Here is a 20,020-nt window from a genome sequence, read left to right as displayed (position 1 = left end):
TGTAGAGGTTTAAGAGTGGTGAGCATAATGCAAATCATGAGAAGTGATGAGATGTCATTCCGACTCCTCATCAGCCTCTCCAGCTCAAGTGCATTTTTTATTGAGCTGGCTGAACATCTGTCCATTTGCTCTATTATTTATACTAAATGTTGTGGCTTTTTTAACCCTTTTTTCAATCCTTGTTAGTTACCACCAGATTTTTCCATGACATCATTTACTCTAGGGCCAGAAACATCTGGTCTGGTGGTCTTCACCTTGGTCTTCTCACCCATTCCTCTTATTAGGTGAGGACAACCTGCCAGAGGCCTCACTCTGTTTATCAAGTTGAGAGAAAGTAATTTGTTTATGTCTGAGGGCAATATTGCAGGGCTTCTTTAGGCATGCCTGGTGAGACTGCATGTTTCAAACTGAAGTTTTTAAAATGGAGTTTTTTAGGCCAGGCCGAAGGCCATCCTCACAATAGTGTAGTTAATTTGTCCAAAATTAAGGGGTTTTTGTTTGTTTGTTTGTTTGTTTTTTGTTTGTTTAATGTATTTGTCCTCAATTGAGTTTTTTTCTTCTCTCTCTTTCTCTCTCTTTTAACCAGGTATTTAACTCAGGGGCACTGAGACACATCCCCAACCCTTTTTTGTATTTGTTTAGAGAGAGGGTCTCACTTAGTTTCTTAGTGCCTTGCTTTTGCTGAGGGTGGCTTTGAACTCATGATACCCATGTATAATTCTTCTGAGCCACAGGGGTTATGGCCTGTGCCACCAAGTTGGCTTTCAAGTGAGTTTTTACATATGTAAGACAACTTTATTAAAATGACATTTAGAAGCATTCCTAATAATAAAGCAAAATCCTTTGTCCTGGTGTGGCAGGAAATAAAAGTGGAACTGGACTTTAATTTAAATAACAAGAAAGTTCAATTGCAAGGGCTTAATTAGAACACAGTTAATTAGAACATTATGGGCCATAGCACTTTTGTACTTTTTTAAAATATTTTTTTCTTAGTTGTAGATGAACAAAGTATCTTTATCTTTATTATTATTATTATTATTATTATTATTATTATTATTATTATTAATGTGGGTCCAGTATCAAACAGACTGCCTCATGCATACTAGCCAAGCACTCTACTACTTAGCAACAACCCTGGACCCTTACCTGGTATTTTAAAAAATATTTATTTATATTTTATTTATTTATATGTGGTGCTGAGAATTAAGCTCAGGGCCTCATATATGCTAGGCAAGCACTGTATCACTGAGCCACACTTTCAGCTCTTTCTTGGTACTTTTTAAATACCTATATTACATAAATTTTAATTAGTAGCTTTGACCCTTTTTCCAATATCTGTTTGGATTAAATCAATAACCTAGAAATCAGTCAAGCAAAGTCTAGTTTTATCTCAAACTCTGATTTTACTTTCTCTTTCTTCTCTAGACTCAGACACCTTATCACAGTGTCTGAATTAAGATTCCCGCTTGAGGAATTTACTGTATGTTGTCCACATTCCAAACTCCAAAATTTACCTATTCCTTAGTTTTAGAAAAGTCTTACACAATTTGTCCAGAGGTACCAAAATCTCTTGGAGTACTCAGAAATATCCTTATCTGAGTCTTTCCTTTTAAGGAGCAGTTTGAATTATAAGTATGCAGCCTTTAAGGCAAGTAGATAAAAGGAACCTTTTCATCAATACCTTGTATCTAAAATGCACTTCATTTGATTCCTTTTATTAGATACTGTGAATAAACCTACAGTAAAAATGGAAATAAAGTAATGTCTTTAACAAAAATGTCCCAATTTCTTTAGATATATATCCAGAATTATAATTACTGGGTTATAGGGCATTTTTTAAACCAAGAATTGTTATTTATTTTTATTTATTTAGGCATTTATCCACTGTGTTACATCCCTATTTTTTTTTTTTTAATAAGACAGGATATCACTGAGTCACTTAAGCCATTGCCAAGTTTCTGAGGCTGGTCTTGCATTTAAGTTCCTCCTGTTTCACCCTCCAGAGCCACTGAGAGTACAGACATTCACAATCATACCCTGCTTTAAAAAAAATATTATTAGTGGATTATATGACACTTTTATTTTGAGCTCTTAAGAACTATGATAGGGGCTGGGGATGTGGCTAAAGCGGTAGCATGCTCGCCTGGCATGCGTGCAGCCCGGTTTCAATCCTCAGCACCACATACAAATAAAGATTTTGTATCTGCCAAAAACTAAAATGAATAAATAAATATTGAAATTCTCTCTCTCTCTCTCTCTCTCTCTCTCTCTCTCTCTCTCTCTCTCCCCTCTCCCTCTCTCTTAAAAAAAAAAGAACCATGATAGTTTTTTCAAAAGTATCTTTATTAACTTTATATTATAACCAAAATTTTTATCCATACATATACACATATACTCTGGAGTCCCTACTATCTTTCAGGTATTTGTTTGGTTTGGTATGGTTTGGTGGTAGGAACTGAACTCCGGGGGTGCTTACCACTGAGTTCTGTCCCCGCCCCCCCCTTTTCTTGAGACAGGTGATATATCACTAATATCTCACTAAGTTGCTTATAGCCTTGCTATGTTGTTAAGGCTGTCTTTCAAATCACAATTCTCCTGACTCAGTCTCTTCAGCCGCTAGTATATTTACCACCACACCTAGCTCTTTCATATTATTATAATAACCTTTTCAACAACACTGCCCAGGCTACAGAAAATCTCTTTGACTGATGCATTTTATCCCTGTGGAAAGTTTATATGAAGTAGCCAATATAGGACAATTCTGTAAAGATTTATTGGAATAAACAGGGATCATTGGTTTTCAACCTCCTTTTTGAACTACTGTTTGGTATCATAGTTCATAAAAGTGCTAGGAAAAGAATGTAAATTCATTTGTTCGAAATCTACAAAAGCTCAGTCACCTTTTGTTCCAGAGTTTGGAACTTCAGGACATAGTAACGTAAACAAAATATGTTAAAGTTGAGACATTCAGTACACACATCCACACACACATCCACACACACACACACAAAAAAAAAAACTTTCTAGGAACAATTGGTAGTTCTGGCATTATTACTAGTGTATCAGGAACATAGTAATATAAACAAAATATATTAAATTTGAAACGTTCAATACATACATACACACACCTACAAAAAAAAACCAAAAATTTTTTCTAGGAGGAATTGGTAGTTCTGACCTTATTACTAGTGTATCTGGGTTGGGGCAAGATTCAGGAAGTGCTAAGATTTCACTCAAGCTAAGAGTAGTTTACTGGATTCCTCCCTATATCGCCTATAATACAAGCTAGAGTGAACTTCATCTGTCAGCAATAGCAGTTGGGAAAATATGTTGGCAGATGTTTTTGGTTTTTTTTTTTGAGATAAGTTAACAACTTTGATATTTGGGTATTTTTGTGTCTTGGTCACAGCTGATGAAACACTTGTGAAGGCTTTTATGGCTCCTAGATATCACCACATTTTTTTGGTATCATTTCTTTCATATTTCCTTCTTTTTTTTTTCTTTTGTGGTGCTAGAGATTGAACCCAGGGCCTTGTGCATACAAGTCAAGCACTCTAAAAACTGAGCTACATCCTCAGCCCCTCTCTCACATTTCTGTTCACTAGAGGTGATGATGGTAATTGGGGATTTTGTCACAAATGTGGTACATTTCTTAAGACAGGACTAATATCCAGTGTATCTAAATCTCTCTACTCATTCATGATTTTGCCAAAGAGACACTCATAGTAGTTTTTTCTTAAATGTATCTATAGATGGAGGGACAGTGTCTCATTTAATATTCTGCTTTATTTTCAACATCATTCCCTCTTAATATTTGCTTTTTATAGTGTTGCTAAGGTTGGAACTGACTATCTTGCAAATTCTACATACACACTCTAACAGTGAACTTTGCCACTAGGTCCCAATTCTAACTTTACGTTGGATAAATTCATTCATTCACGTCTAATGTTATTTTTTATATGATCAGTTTTACATACACCTTTCTATAGCTCTTAACAATACTATTGATCTACATATGGTTTCAGATTTGATTAATATTATGATTTATTGGTCTGCATTATTGCAATATAGTTTCATAATATACATTAAGTGTGTCTCATAACAATAACTATATTATTTGTTTTTTTATTAAAGGTTTTGGGGTATTTTACATATATTTTATTTCTAAGATAATTTTTTTTTCGTCCCTTCTTTTCTTTTATTTGCTACTTGGAATTAAACTCAGGGGAATTGAACCACATCCCCAAACCTATTTTGTATGACATTTAGAGACCGTGTCTCACTGAGTTGCTTAGGGCCTCACTTTTGCTGATGCTGGCTTTGAGCTCACAATACACCTGTCTCAGCCTCCCAAGGTGCTGGGATTACAATTGTGCACCTACACGTCCAGCTCTCTTCTTGTATTTAAAGAAAAACATTCTAAAATTTTGATAGAAAAATATTGTATATTAAATTGAGTTAAAATAGTGGTCTTTGTAATGATTAGTTTTATTTACGTACATGGTATTTTATTTAGTTTGTGATAAGTTACACATATTTTTATTTAGTTTGTGATAAGTTACACATATTTTCCTTGAAAGCCATTATACAAGTGATGTATTTAACAGATGTAACTTCAGTATAATACTTATGTGGTATTTTGTTCTCTAATTAAACCAAAAATCTTTCTGGGCTCTAGAAACCAATCTTTCTCAAATCACCTCCTCTTTTCTGAATCACCTCCTCTTTCCTCCTAGGCCCCAGATTTCCACTGTATTGACAAGTATAGCTCCTGATTTATGCTACCACATAACTGTACACTGTCATTGTACACACATATTATAATTTCTACAGGACTAAGCTGCTTGGTGAGGAGTTTTTCATCTATATATAAACAGTTTTCATGATGAAATAACAGCAATTTCTACTCCATCTTTAGTTCATGAGAATTAATTTTGTGTCCTCATCAATACTTTGTATTCTTTTTGTTGTTATTGTTTCTTACTGGAATTTTAAATCAGGGGCACACAGAGATTGGGTCACATATAGTTGCTTAGGGCCTTGCTAAGTTTATGAGGCTGGCTTTAAACTCAAGATTATCGTGCCTTAGCCGCACAATCCAATGGGATTAGAGGTGTGTGCCATGGAACCTGGTTCTATTTTATTTTTATATTGAAATATATATCACTTCTGAAAATAATTTATTCTTGATATTAAGAAAGCATAGAATACCATTTTCCCCCACAAATAACCCTTCCTTTTTTTTGGAAAAGATGTCATTTTTTTTTTTTTTTGGAAAAGACATCAGTAGTGCCAGATGTATAATTTATTAATGTCTAAATGGCAAGGTTATTATTATTATTATTATTATTATTATTATTATTATTATGCTATGTATTAGTTACAAAACTTTATCTGTTCATATTATTATAAGGTATATACTCTTTTCTATAACTTCATAGCATACATCAGTGTGTATAAAAATGACATTTTGGAGGTTGGGAGGTGAGGGGAGGGATCATGGGGTTAGAAATGATGGTGGAATATGATATATATTATTATATAAAGTACATGAATAAAGAGGTGAATTCATGTAAATATAATTTGTGTAAAACCACAGAAATGAAAAATTGTGCTCTATATGTGTAATAAGAATTGTAATGCATTCTGCTGTCATATATAATTAATAAAATAATTAAAAATTAAAGATAAATGATGGCATTATGTTCTAACTGGAAATAAATACTACTCCTTTTAAAAATTGAAAAAAAAGGTCTGTTGGTCAGTTGTAAACTTTATAAAGTACAAAATGTATCCTGAACATTTGGTAATACATAAACCTAGATGTAGGTATTTATAGTGTTGTCAGCAAAATTAAAAAAAAAATACTGTAGAGTTAATTTTTTGCAATGTATACTCATAATTATATGAGATGCATTTTGTACATGTACATGTATACTACCATTATATATAATTAATAAATGATTACTACATCTCGCATTAACCACATTTATTTCAAATTAATTTGTCTTTTGAAAGCACCAATATATGACACTCTTTGATATATATACTTGGTGTGTCTTCAAATTTGTCACTTTTATATATTATGTTCTTTTCCCTCTCCTTTTTATATAATTTCTTTTTCCAAATTATTGAGATTAATGAATTTTAGACACTTCAGTTTAACAGTGCAGTCTGTAGATTTTCTTTTTTAACCTCAGATAAAATACATTCCAATTTTAATAAGCTTATTGTTATGTAAATGACTTCTAAAAACCTGCATATATAACACCCTAGCCTGACCTTACTCTGGACTATTGATATCTGGGTGGAGGGGATCTCAAAGTGATTCATGGAAAAGGCAAAACAGGGATGGGTCAGGATATGAGATGATAGATGCTGAGTATGTAGTAGTGAGTATTAATGAAAAAGTATTGGTAGAATAGATACGGGTAGAGAAAAGAAGTGCTGTGAAGAGGGAAAGAATGACCAGCGCAAGAGTTCAGATTAAAAAAGTCTAATGGTGGATCAATGCTAGTATGAGGGCAAAGGGTAGTTTCTTTGGAGGCAGAAATAAGGTAGAAGTGAAAAAAGAAGGCAACTCTGGCACAGTCCCCAAGAGAAAGAGTCAAATAAATGGGTTATGTGTTTATTTCTTCCCACCTCGAAATGGAATTGATAATTCAGAGTTTGTTTCAGTAGGTAGTATAAAACCATTTACAAGTAGCTTTACAAATTTATATGGCCACAACCAACATTTGATAATTCCAGTCACATAAAATCTGTGTACTTTTTTTAATGTGTTTTGTTTATTTATTTATTTATATATATATTTATTTATTCATTTCATTTTTTCATTCACTTTTGCTTTACTATTATTGTGTAATAGTAAAGCAAAAGTGAATATATATATATATATATATATATATATATATATATATATATATATATATATTGCAAACCTCTATAACATTAGATTAAAGTCAGCCAGCCTCAGCAACTTAGTGAGGGCCTAAGAAAATCAGCAAAACCCTTTTTCTTTATAGAATAATTTATTAAACACTGAGAGTGTTTCTTAGTAAAAAAGCATATCTGATTTCAATTTGTCATATGAGAGAGAGAGAGAGAGAGAGAGAGAGAGAGAGAGAGATATCTTTCAAAAATAAAAAAAAAGTAATCAGTGACACTCTTAGTGTCAAGGATGTAAATAATTTTAAAGTAATAGTGAGCTAGTTGGAAAACTCATCTAGGTTATTAACTACTGCTTGGGAAGTTGGTCTGCTCTCCAAAATATAAAAGTGAGAGAGGAATTCTTTATTAAAGTGTGCATAAGAAAAAAGAGTAGTTTTGACACAGCTTTTAGTTGATCCAGAAACTTTAGCGGGTGATTAGGGTTCTGCCAAGATGATAAATCCTTGAGTTATTTGAAATAATGTGATTTTATCTAGTCTTCATAAATGAAGATTGAGGTATAATATAAATAAGGCTTGGCAAAGGACAAACATTTCAATGAAAAGTAAATGTATGAATAAACACATAAAACAATATTTAACAAAAAAGTCAACATTCAGAATATTTATGCAATTATGTAATCACCAGTAATGTAAAAACAATGACAACTAAAGAAAAAGTGAATTAATAAAAAACAAATAAATAATGTAGTGAATGAATTAATTAATGAATAACTAACAAGTACAAAGATGTAATGTGACTGGAATTGTCAAAGTCAGCTTGTAGCCATGAAAAAGTGTAAAAGTACATAGAAATGGTGTTTTACTACTTACTGAGACATACTACATGAACTATAAATTCCACTCCTAGGTGGGAAGAGTTGAACACAGAACCCATTCACCTGGCTCTCTCACTTGGGAACTGTGCAAAAAATTACCTTTTTCTTTCCCCTCAAATTTTATTGTTGCTTCCAAGAACACTACCCTCTATATTCACGCTATCATTGTAGACTTGTAGCATCTAAACCCCTCTACTGTTCAAGATTTTCTTCTTTTTTTTATTGCTCTTTTCTCCCTCCCCCCATATCATCCACCAATACTTATTTTGTATAGCAAAATCTACATACTCAGTAATCACTAGTCTTATATTTTACTGTATCCATTTCCTACCTTGTGCTTGACCACTTTGAGATCCCCTCCATCAAAACATCAGTAGTCCAAAGTGATCAGAATGGGGGTAAAATATGCAGAATATTAAAGGTCAGTTACACAACAAGAAAGCTTTAAAAAGTGGGCTTCATTTAAAGGTGAAAATAAAAAGAAAATCTTTAGACTTTACTAGTTAAAATAAAGGATCCAAAATTTATGAGTCTCAATAATTTGAATGATACCTGTGAGGCAATTTTTTGGGGAAAAGGGATATAAGGACATTGCTAATGAGTTTAAAGCTCAAACTGTTTTTTTTTTTTTTATGAGACAAAAAACAGAAAAATCAAAAAAAATATTAAAGTAATTGTGATATCATTTTCATAAAAAATGCATATTTATTCACAAATTGCTTTAACCTTATAAACAGTTATAAGTGTCAGTACACTTCTCTCTGGGCTAGGTCCTATTATTGGAAGAAAACTTTACCTTAAAATAACCCCATACAGAGGCATTTAATGCAATTAACAGGCCATCAAATAATAATAATAATGATAATAATAATAATAATAAGTGAGGTGTGGGAGATTTCAGGGTTGTGAAACATACCTGTAATATAAATTACTTGAAAAGCCATCACAGGAGAATTTTAAACACTGTCTGAAGACATATATGTAAATATTATTTATAAAAAGTGTTTATGGGTTCTGTAGTCAGGGTGCACAAGTCCAATACACAGTCTTTTTGTTTTCTTGAATATTTTTTGTTGTAGATGGACACACTACCATTAGTAATTTGTTTGTTGGTTGGCTTTTTAATGTGGTGCTGGGTGTTCAACCCAGTACCGCACGCATGATAGGGAAGCACTCTACCACTGAACCATAACCCTAGGCCCCAAAATCCTTTACTTAATCATTTTTTTGGGCGGGAGTGTATGTGTGTAGTGCAGGGCATTGAATCCATGGCCTTATATAAGCAAAACAAGCAGTCTGCTGACTAAGCTATATCCTTAGCCCTGATCTGTAGTCTTTTTTTTTTTATAAGAAGAAGAAAAAGTGAGAGAAGACTTTTCTAGTTGCACAGCACCTTCCTTGCATGCCGTGGTGAGGATCGAACCCGGGCCTCACGCATGACAAGCGAGCGTGCTACCACCTGAGCCACATCCCCAGCCCCTGATTTGCGGTCTTTTAACAGTGACAATGGAGCAGCCTGTCATTCAGACTTTGATGCTGCACCCACTTGGCTCAGGTTGGAGGCAGTGCCTGAAGCCTTGTCCAATCAGTCTCTTAGGCGAGAACTGTCCAATCCTCTTGCAGCTGGTGATGAGGGGGCGGGCTTCCAGGAACTTCCGTTCCCTTCCAGTCTGGAGCCGGCCATTTTTTCAATCTTTTTTAGGCTTTCTGTCCTGGATCCGGAGCCCAGGTTTCTGTGCTATGGAGAAGCTGAAAACAAACCACAGGGAGACCGCTGAGAACCCTGAAAGCCAGGAAATGGTAAGTGTGCCTTGTTATCTTGAGACTACGTAGGAAGGTGGCTTAAGGCTTACAGGAGTGGCAATGGTGGAAACTGGCAGTGGTGGCTAGGGACTCCTCCTGGTCCTCTCCAGAGTCTTGTGGCCAGAGGGTCTCTGTGGGGCAGCTTAGCCTTCACCTCCCTCTTACTAGTCTAGTGAGGCTTAGATCAGCAGTTGAAATCCTGGGCATTTTGTTCCATAATTGTATGGTGTTTTCAGCTTCTTTCTAAAGCCCTTTGTGGGCTTCCATGTCCCATGAGTCCAGCATGACTCAGATTGCATAGTTAAGACTGAGATAATTATCAGGAGAGGACCCCAAATCCATTTGTTGTACTCATGCATGAGATAGGCTGTTGATTTTAGGGCTTGTTACTCATAAGGGTTTGTTTGTTTGTTTGTTTGTGTGTTGTTATCTTTTTGGTAGCAGAAATTCAACTCAGAGGTGTTCATCCACTGATTCACATTCCCACCCCTTTTTAAAATATTTTTATTTAGAGACAGGGTCCCTTTGAATTTCTTAGGGCCTCACAAATTTGATGATGCTGGCTTTTAACTCATTCTCTTCCAGAGTCCTGAGATTTTTAAATGTAGGGGAAGCAGTATCTCAAATCCAGAACAAACATCTGAAATCCAGAACTTCAGTTTAGCTCTCCATAGGTCTCAGAATAAACCCCTAGTTTTCTAGCTCTCTGTTCACATATCCAAAACTAGGTTTCTCGGTTCACAGTGAATAAGTATAAAATAGAATAGATAGTATAATAAACCATGTAATGCGGATAATGGGTCTCACTCAAACACACCTGACCCCCTAACTGAAAGATATGTCAATGAGCACCATTAAGGCCTATTTCAAATGTAAAAAACCTTGAAGCCCACTGTGGGAACACCTTCAACAAAGTCCTTTGTCCCAGGGGTGATTCCTGATTGAATTTGAAGATAAAAGAATTGGTCACTGAAAGAATGAAAGCGAACCCCTGTGGTAGTCAGGATGCCTTTTCCAAAGCCTATTCTAAATGCCTTATGATCCATGTTCTGCCCAAAACCATTAGTAAACTTCTAAGATGGCACATCAAGATGAGTTTTTTTTTTGTTGTTGTTGTTGTTTTGTTTTTTTCCTGGTAACATTCCTCATATCACATAGTGGGAAATCTATTTCTTAGATTTTTTTTTCTTCAAAATTTATGAGACAAGCACCCAGATGCAATTGGCAAACTGAGAAATTTTGGTTCCTCTCAAAACTCCACTTTCAGCATTATCAATCATTATTTTTTCATGTTTTATTTCAATTGGATGCATCATTTATGTTTTTCTACAAGAAATGAAGGACATTTTTAAAAGAGTTTAATTTATCATTCTGAGATTTTCACATCATGAGAAGAAAGCAGAATAAAATTAGGTGACATTAAAAATAATGAATCTCTCCTAAATGAGGTTTATGTGTCCTAATTGATAAATTTTAAAAACTATAATGGGTCATCAATTGATGTTTTATTTATTTATTAATGTATTTGTTTGTTTACTTATTTATAGCCAGACCATTTTATTAAAATAACCCACAGAAGGGGCTGGGATTGTGGCTGAGCTATAGAGCATTCACCTAGCACGTGAAAGGTCCTGGGTTGGATCCTCAGCACCACAAAAATAAATAAATAAATAACCCACAGAAACATTCCAAACATTTCAGGAAACTCTTTTCCTGCCTGGTGTGGCAGGAAAAATAAAAGTGGACTAACTTGAATTTAAATTACATGCAAGTTCAATCTCTCTCTCTCTGTACTGGGGATTGACCCCAGGGCCTCATGCTTAGAAGGCAAGCACTCTACAAGCTGAGCTATTTACTCAGCCTCATTTTTTTTTGGAGGGGGGGGAGAGCAGGGATTGAAGTCAGGGGCACTCTACCACTGAGCTACATTCCTACCCTTATTTTGTATTTTACTTAGAGACAGGGTTTGAGTTGCTTAGTGCCTCACCATTGCTGAGACTAGTTTTGAATTCATGTTCCTTATGTTTCAGTCTTGTAAACAGCTGATATTACAAGCATGCACCACCATGCCTGGCCAATTTCAATTTTACAGGCTAAAGTACACTGCAAATTAGATCAAAGTCCATGTCAATAACTTGGTACATTATTTAATATATATATATATATATATATATATATATATATATATATATATATATATATATATATTTTTTTTTTTTTCCTTAGTTGTTGATAGACCTATATTTTATTTACTTATATGTGGAGCTAATAATTGAACCCAGTGCCTCACATGTGCCAGACAAGTGAGCTACCACTGAGCCCCAGCCCCAGCCCCAGCCCCAGCCCCCTGGAACATTTTTTATGGGGGATATGGGAGATTGAACTCAGGAACACTTGACTACTAAGACACATCCCCAGGGTTTTTTGTTTGTTTTCTTTCTTTTTTCTTTTTTTTTTTTACTTTATTTAGAGACAAGATCTCACTGAGTTTCTTAGCACCTCATTTTTGCTAAGGCTGGCTTTGAACTTTTGATACATCTTCCTCAGCCTCTTCAGCAACTGGGATTACAGGCTTGCAGCAACACACCCAGCCCCTGGTACATTTTTAATACCTGTTTTACATAGATTTTAACCAGTAGCCTTAACTTTTTTCTAGTATATGTTTGATTTGAATCCATAACCCAGAAATCAGTGAAACAGAATCTATTTTTTTTATTTCTAACCCTGCTTTCAGTTATGACAGTATCTGAGTTAAGATTTCCCATTAAAGAATCTACTATGTATTGTGTTCTCATTCTGACCTCCCATATGACCTAGTTCTGAGTTTTAGAATATCTGAAACAAGGTTTCCAGAGATTCCATTTAGAAAACACCACTCTCTGAGTCTTGCCTTCTAGGGACCAGTTTGAATTTTAAGTGTGCAGCTTCTGAAGGGATGGACTAATTGGATGCTTTGCAGCTGGAAGGCATTTTCTGATATACTTTCTATCTAAAAGGTACTTCATTTGTTTCCTTTTATTAGATTCTGTGAATAAAGATACAATAAAAATAGACATGTGGCAATATCTTTAGCAAAAGGATTCAAATTCCTTTACATTTATATCCAAAGTTATTATTAGTGGATTGTATGACTTTTTTTTTTAACCAAGAATTATTATTTTTATCTTTTTATTTATTTAAATAATGGAGATTAACCCCAGGGCACTTTACCATTGTGCTACATACCCAGTCTTCAACACTTTTATTTATTTATTTATTTATTTTTGAGAGAGGGCTTTACTGAGTTTCTTAGGACCTTGCCAAGTTCTTGAGGCTGGTCTTTAACTTGAGAATAAACCCCTAGTTTTCTACCTCTTATCCTCCTAAGCCACTGGGAGTTCAGGCATGTAGAACTTTGCACTGCTACCCCAAATTATTACTAGTGGATTATGTGGCATTTTTATTTTGGGCTTTTAAAGAACCTTAACACATTTATAAAAAATACATTTATTGGTTTTATATTGTCATCAATATTTTTACATATTTGTGTACCCTGGAATCCCTATTAATTATGAGATATTTACTTGGTTTTGTTTGGTTTGGTGCTGAATATTGAACCCAGGGGTACATACCACTGAGACACATCCACATTACTTTTTATGTTATATTTTGAGACAGGCTCTCACTAAGTTGATTGTAGCCTTGTTATGTTAATGAGGCTGTCTTTGAACTAAAAATTCTCCTGCATCATTTTTCATAGCTTCTAGAATTTCAGGCATATGCCACCATACATGACAATTTTAGATTTTTATAATAGCCATTCCAAGATTTTCTGCATAGGCTGCAGAAAATCTATTTGATTAATGCATTAAATCCCTGATTCAAGTTTATGTGAAGTAGCCAATGTAGGAGTGTTGTGTAAAGATTAGCAAGGATTGTGGAATGTGATAGACATTATTATCTAAAGTACATATATGAAGATAGGAATTGATGTGAACATACTTATGATGTGAATATACATACGAAAAATTGTTCTATATGTGCAATAAGAATTGCAGTGCATTCTGCTGTCATGTATTTAAAAAATAAAACAAAATTAAAGATTTCTTTTATATGTATTTCTGAGAATCAAATTCAGTGCTTTGCACATGCTTGCAAAGTAGTCTACCACTGAGACACAACTCCAGTCCATGTAACCAGCTTTTTATACTCTCTTTGTAGTAGTCAGAAACAACTTTAAAAATTGCATTTATATTACTTTTCCTAGTACTGGAATGTTTACTAACTAAACTTATTCTTAGTATTTTTTAAAAAATAATCTAATGGATGACTATTATTTTTTTCCAGAGATTATTTTATCACTTCTTTAGGGCTTGGTGAAGGGTCTTCTTTTTTCCAGAATGTAGGTGTCTCCTATTATCAAATGGTTCCATGCTAGTGTGTTGAAAATAATGATTCTAAAAGTTTACAATTCACACATTTCCAAGACTTTAGGGGAAAGGGAAAGGGCAATATTTACAACCAAGAAACCATTTCCCATGGAAGCATAGTATCAATGTCCAACCTGGAGTATAATCCAGATCTTTCAGTGATAAGGTTGTTTAAGAACAACAAATGTAGGTTTTTGGGATCCTCTAAAGTACACTGAATGGCTTTAAACCATTTACTCTTCTTCAAAATAAAATTTCTACTACCTACTTAAATAATAAAGCACTATGAATGAGAAAGGTGAATGAGACTTAAGTTCTGTGGAGGTACTAAGATTGACCTTTAATTATAGTTTATAAATAGTCAAATAAGAAGGGCCTTAGAGTTGTCTCATCTTTTCCAACACATGATATGGAATACTTAGATAAACTGACATGAAATAATGAAAATGCATTTCAGGGAAGTGATACCACAGAAATTTTCAGGGTAGAATCTTGGAAATGTGGGAAAAATATATTCATATACATATGCATTTCTATTGAAAAAAATAAGTGATAAATACATGAGTATGAGAGTAAATTCAGTGTGCCTCATGCATTGTAGGTTGAAGGTAATGATAAAGGAGTAACTGAGGGATCCAGAACTCTATAATTGTGGGAGATATTAATAGCAATTTAGAAAAAGAAAATATAGTTAAATCCCTTTAGATTTGCCTCTGTCCTCTGTTCTTCTTATAAATTTAATTCTGTCAAATGAGATTATGTGGGTATGGTTCTCTCTGAATTTATGTTTTCTCTTGTTTTTAAGATTTTGTCAGCTATGTCATGTAAAGCCCTGTCCTAAACTCACTTTGGGGCTCTTTTACCACCTGTTCTGGACTGCAAAGCAGAGACTCACCTCACTCATTCTGTGCAATGAATTGACTTTTGTCAATCTTTGCAAACAATGGTTGGGGGAACAAGGATATTGGAGGTCTTTCATATCCTATAATATGGTTGTCAGACCCTGTGGCTTAAAGGGTAATTACTTGCTATGTTAGAAACATCTTCCCTATGAGAAGGGCTTATCTATATTTTATGTTTTGGAAGCCCCATAAACACAGAAGAGAAACATTTATGGTCACAAACAAAGGAATGCCAGAAGCCATTAGATGTGAGAAAATACAAAAAAAAAAAAAAAAAAAATCTTAGAGCTTTCAGAGCTAAAAAGTTTATTTCTGTTTTCTGTAAGAAAACTAAAATTTCTCTTTGTCCTGACAATATTTTGATGTTTTAAACTTGCTTGCAATTTCTACCTGTGTTTTGAATTCACCTATGCCTGGCTATCCCTTACCAGATATCAACCCTCTCTAAAACCTTACTGGTGCCTCATAAATCCTGGCTCCCACTGACCAAAATACAATTCTCTCTAAATCTCAGTGGCAGCTCATAAATTCTAATGTCTGGAGCTGAATTTATTTCCTCCCTTGAAATGTTAGCCATGTAGATCCTTAACCAGCTGTCTGCCTTTGTATTATGATTGTCAAAATCTTGTTAGCTGTAAGTACCTTAGACACCCACCTCCTTTGTAACCTTTTGTGCTGTAAAAACTTTTTCCTGAAGGTCAGGGGGATGATCTCTAGCATGGGATCTTGTAAGAGACAGTCCTGGCCAGCTTTTGTGTACACAATACAATCTTGATTTAATTTGATTTAAAATTTGAGTTGGTGGCCTTTGTGTTTTGGTTCAACATTAACCTTTTTTTTTTTTTTTTTTTAACTTCACTGTAAATAAAACCAAAGAACACAACAAAACTTCTGTAAATGAGCCAGGTGCATAATAATAGTCATTCTTTCCTGAAAGCACAGTATTCATTAAAGAAATAATATAAGCTTAAAAATTAAAAGATAGCTCAAATATCAAGGGAGTTTAGGAGTTAGAAATTTTTTCTTTCAGAATATAGGTAATAAAATAGGAAAAAAGATAAAATGTGAAGCATAAATATATTAAGTAATATGCAAAAAAATCACCAAAATATTTATTACAAAAAATCATATCTACAGAAATGGTTCAAAAGAAGCAGTCTTTTTGTCAAGGAATAAACATTTGAATAGGAATGGAAGTTTTGGTTCTCTTTTTAAGTAGTTTTACTCATAGTGAATAATCTTTACACTATTTCTGCATTTTACTGGTTGGAATTAATTATAATTCATATATCTGCGATAAAGCTACTGAATGCAGAAAAATATTATTGCTCATGTTTAAATCACCTACATTATTTGATCTTTCCCTTTTTAAACTAAAAATCTGCATAAAGCCATCTCTTAATAAATATCTCTATCTCTGTATATTAGCAGCAACTGAGTTATAAAATTTTCTATGATAACTTGTCTCTTCATGTACTTAAAGACTATGAATTTGCTGCTTAGCATTTAGGTATAATTTTTTATGATGTTCTGTAGTTATTTACGTCTCTGTGCCAAGTTTTCTACCAAGCTCTTAGTATGTGCCTTAATTACTCTGTGTAGCAATGTAGGATCCATGTCTTATTTGTGACACTTTGTTTCCAGAACTGTGTCTAAAGGGAAATATGTACAAGATGATTATTCAGGGAAAAAAAAATCTATCTAATATTATATTTTATTTTATATTTATTTATATATTTATGTATACATATTATTTTTATTATTTAGAAACACACTTTGGTCTTAAACTACATTGATTCTAGTTTATTTTAGCTTGAATTGGTTGTGAAAAACAAACTAATAAGACTTTGCTCTTTGTTGTTTGGTGATTTCTGCAACCTCAGGAACCTAGTGTATAATGGCAGAAATAAATAAGTAATTCTCTAGTTTGAGGCAGAATCATCAAACTAGATGATGTTTTGCTTCTGCTTTCTATCTTGATCATTAGACACATACCTTTAAATTTACATGGAACACTTTAGGAATTCTGTTAGTTCTAAAAAAATCAAAGAAAGTGAAAAATAATGCAGGAAAGATAAATGATTAATTTAAAACAATTCATTTCTTAAAATAAATATTTTTTTTTTAAATTACAAAAAATTCTGAAAAGTTAGAAAAGTTAAAAGATTTAGAAATAGCCTAAGGCAACTTCCCTTTTGCTCAGGACAGTAGGCTATATCTCCAACTCATTCCTCTCTAGAATTGGACTGTGTGCAAATATGAAAAAAAAAAGTGCTAAGATGCCCCACATGGCTTATAAGTTTTAAAATCCTGACAGGAGCTCAAATCTGCCATTTTTCTACTTTACAATATACAAAATCTTAAATTTGTATACTTAACAAACATTTGCAGAAGTGTAATTTAAAATGACCTAAAAAAATGAAAAAAGCATTGAAGGACTGACCCACTGAACAAGAGGGACTTATAGTATTGAAGCCCTTATATTAAATGTCTTTTTATCATTGTCAAAATTTTCCACGTTTATATTATCAATATATTAATCAAAATTTTTATGCATTTAATAACAAATATCTCATTTCCTATTTTACTCAGTCTTTTAAAAAATTAGTAATAATTAATATTAATAATTTAATGCTCATGCTTGTTAAAGTATGAAACATATACTTTAAAAGCTATGCTATAGCAAGTGAAAAATCCAGCCTAATTTCCTCTTAAGATTGGAAGCCATCTCATCACAAAGGCCTGAAAAGTTAATTTCTGCTTCATTATAAATTACTGTGATTTGTAAACTTGCTTGAAATGTCTGCCAGAGCCTTGAACTCACCCATGTCTGGTTTTCCCCAATGAGATAACAACCCTCCCTGAAATGTTAGTGGGATGACTCATAAATTATGGCTTTCCCTGGCCAAATAACAACTCACTCGGAAACTTTAGTGGTGCGTCATAAATTCTGATGTTGTGATCTAAACTTACTCCCTAAGTGCTGAACCATTTAGACCATTAACCTACTACATGCCTTTGTATTATGCTTGTCAAAATCCTGTTGTCCATGTAAGGTCTCAAACACCCCCATTTTGCAAATTTTTGTGCTATAAAACTGCAGTCCTAGAGAACTGAAGTGCTGTCTTGCAAATCATCACACACCTTGGGAAAATCATAAACATCTCTAAAACATGATTAGCACGTTCACTGGCGGGAACAAGTTGGGTAAGGGTGATTGGTTAGTACAAGGTGGGGATTCATTTGAACAGATTGGCTTAGGCCATGAGGGGAGTATGTACTGAACTATATGATTTCCCAAAATGTTATCAACCACCATAAAGTACTGGGAAGGTCATCTAGCATCTCAGGTATTTTCCCTGTCTCATGCTGATTGGTGGCTGCTAGGGGGTTGCTATGGATCCCCACCTAGCCTGACTGAGTCAGGGACACCAGGCACAACAGATCTCTCCTGTTATTTGTAGATAAACAACTCAGCAGGGTGGGTATAAGCCTAGGAGTGCTCTGTGTGTCTTTCCAAGGAGAAGACTCATGCCCCCTTCCTTGGACAGTCTTTGCTCTGAGGTAAAGGTTAGTTTCTCACCTTGTACCTTATGCTTTTTTATTTTATGTATTTTTTTTTTTTTTTTGCTGTAGCTGAACACAATACCTTTATTTTACTTATTTATTTTTTATATGGTACTGAGGATTGAACCCAGGGTCTTGCACATGGAAGGTGAGCACTCTACTGCTGAGCCACAATCCCAGCCCCTTATGTGTTGTTTTTATTGGGCATTTTTACTTTAGGGGGTTTCTTCCCAAAATCATGGCATTTGCAGGGAAATGGATGGCATTAGAGCAGATTATGCTAAGTGAAGCTAGCCAATCCCTAAAAAACAAATGCCAAGTGTCATCTTTGATATAAGGAGAGCAACTAAGTACAGAGCAGGGAGGAAGAGCATGAGAAGAAGATTAACATTAAACCAGGATGACAGGTGGGAGGAAAAGGGAGAGAGAAGGAAAATTGCATGGAAATGGAAGGAGACCCTCATCGTTATACAAAATTACATATAAGAGGAGGTGAAGGGAAAGGGGGGGAAAAAACAAGGGAGAGAAATGAAGTACAGTAGATGGGGTAGAGAGAGAAGATGGGAGGGGAGGGGATGGGGGATAGTAGAGGATAGGAAAGACAGCAGAATACAACAGACACTAGTATGGCTATATGTAAAAACATGGATGTGTAACCTATGTGACTCTGCAATCTGTATACAGGGGAAAAATGGGAGTTCATAACCAACTTGAATCAAATGTATGAAATATGTCAAGAGCTATGTAATGTTTTGAACAACTAATAAAAAAAAAAAGAACTCAAAAAAAAAAAAGCAGCACTCAAAGACCTGAGATTCTAGCCCTTATCATCTCTGGATTGGATAATATTCCCTGTCACTCAAAAAAAAAGACTCCCTTCTCTCATATTCAGTGTTCATGATCTGAAGCTCCTTCCAATCAAGAGCATTTTGTGGGAACTGTCCAATCCTGTGTGTCATCAGGGAGGAGGAGGGTGGGCTTTCACTTCTTATCTCCTGAGTCCTCCATTTTTTCCATTTGAGTCGCACACTTCAGAGTCACAGTTCGTTCTGCTGTACAGGAACTGAGGATCCCAAGTAGCCCTACTTCTGAGAGCCAGGCAATGGTGAGTGTACATTGGACTAGCAAGGGAGGCTGGGGCAGAAAGACTTTTGGAATCACAAGACTGGCTGTGTTGTAAACAGGAGCTAGCAGATTGGGACTCTGGGTAGTCTTTGGAGTCTGCAGACTTAACTCCTCCACTGGGCCACTATGTCCTCAGTCCTACTGGCCAACCAGGTGGGGAACATGTCAGTGGCAGAGACTCTTTGCTGCCTTCCTTATGCTCAAAGGGCATCCTCAGCATTTGCATAAAATACTATGTGGCAGGTGTGTTCCTGCAGCCCAGATGCTGGAGATTGACAGGTGGAATAATTATCAAAATCAAATCTTCAAGGGCCATTTTCCTGCAGGAGAGGAGCTGTCATTTTGGGGTACCTAATTTCCTCTTGAGCTAGCTAATTTTCATTTTGACATTCTTTTATTTTTACTTTCTTCATTATTATTATTTTGTTAAAGTTAGGTGAACTGAG

The 20,020-nt window shown here is 34.5% G+C and overlaps 1 protein-coding gene across 1 annotated transcript in view; it reads left to right on the top strand.

Annotated features, from left to right (window-relative positions):
- The first annotated feature begins 9,451 nt into the window (after positions 1-9,451).
- LOC143401644 (uncharacterized) overlaps positions 9,452-20,020 on the top strand; it is a 742,139-nt gene continuing 731,570 nt past the window's right edge. The window contains exon 1 of the mRNA XM_076859301.2: positions 9,452-9,568. Within this exon, the coding sequence (XP_076715416.2) occupies positions 9,509-9,568 (60 nt within the window). The 5' untranslated portion in view covers positions 9,452-9,508. The remainder of the gene's footprint in view (positions 9,569-20,020) is intronic.

The sequence above is a fragment of the Callospermophilus lateralis genome, chromosome 6 (genome assembly GCF_048772815.1).
Source record: "Callospermophilus lateralis isolate mCalLat2 chromosome 6, mCalLat2.hap1, whole genome shotgun sequence".
NCBI classification, from domain to species: Eukaryota; Metazoa; Chordata; class Mammalia; order Rodentia; family Sciuridae; genus Callospermophilus; species Callospermophilus lateralis.
Note: the sequence above shows the minus strand (reverse complement) of the source record. Positions and strands in the feature narration are given on the sequence as shown.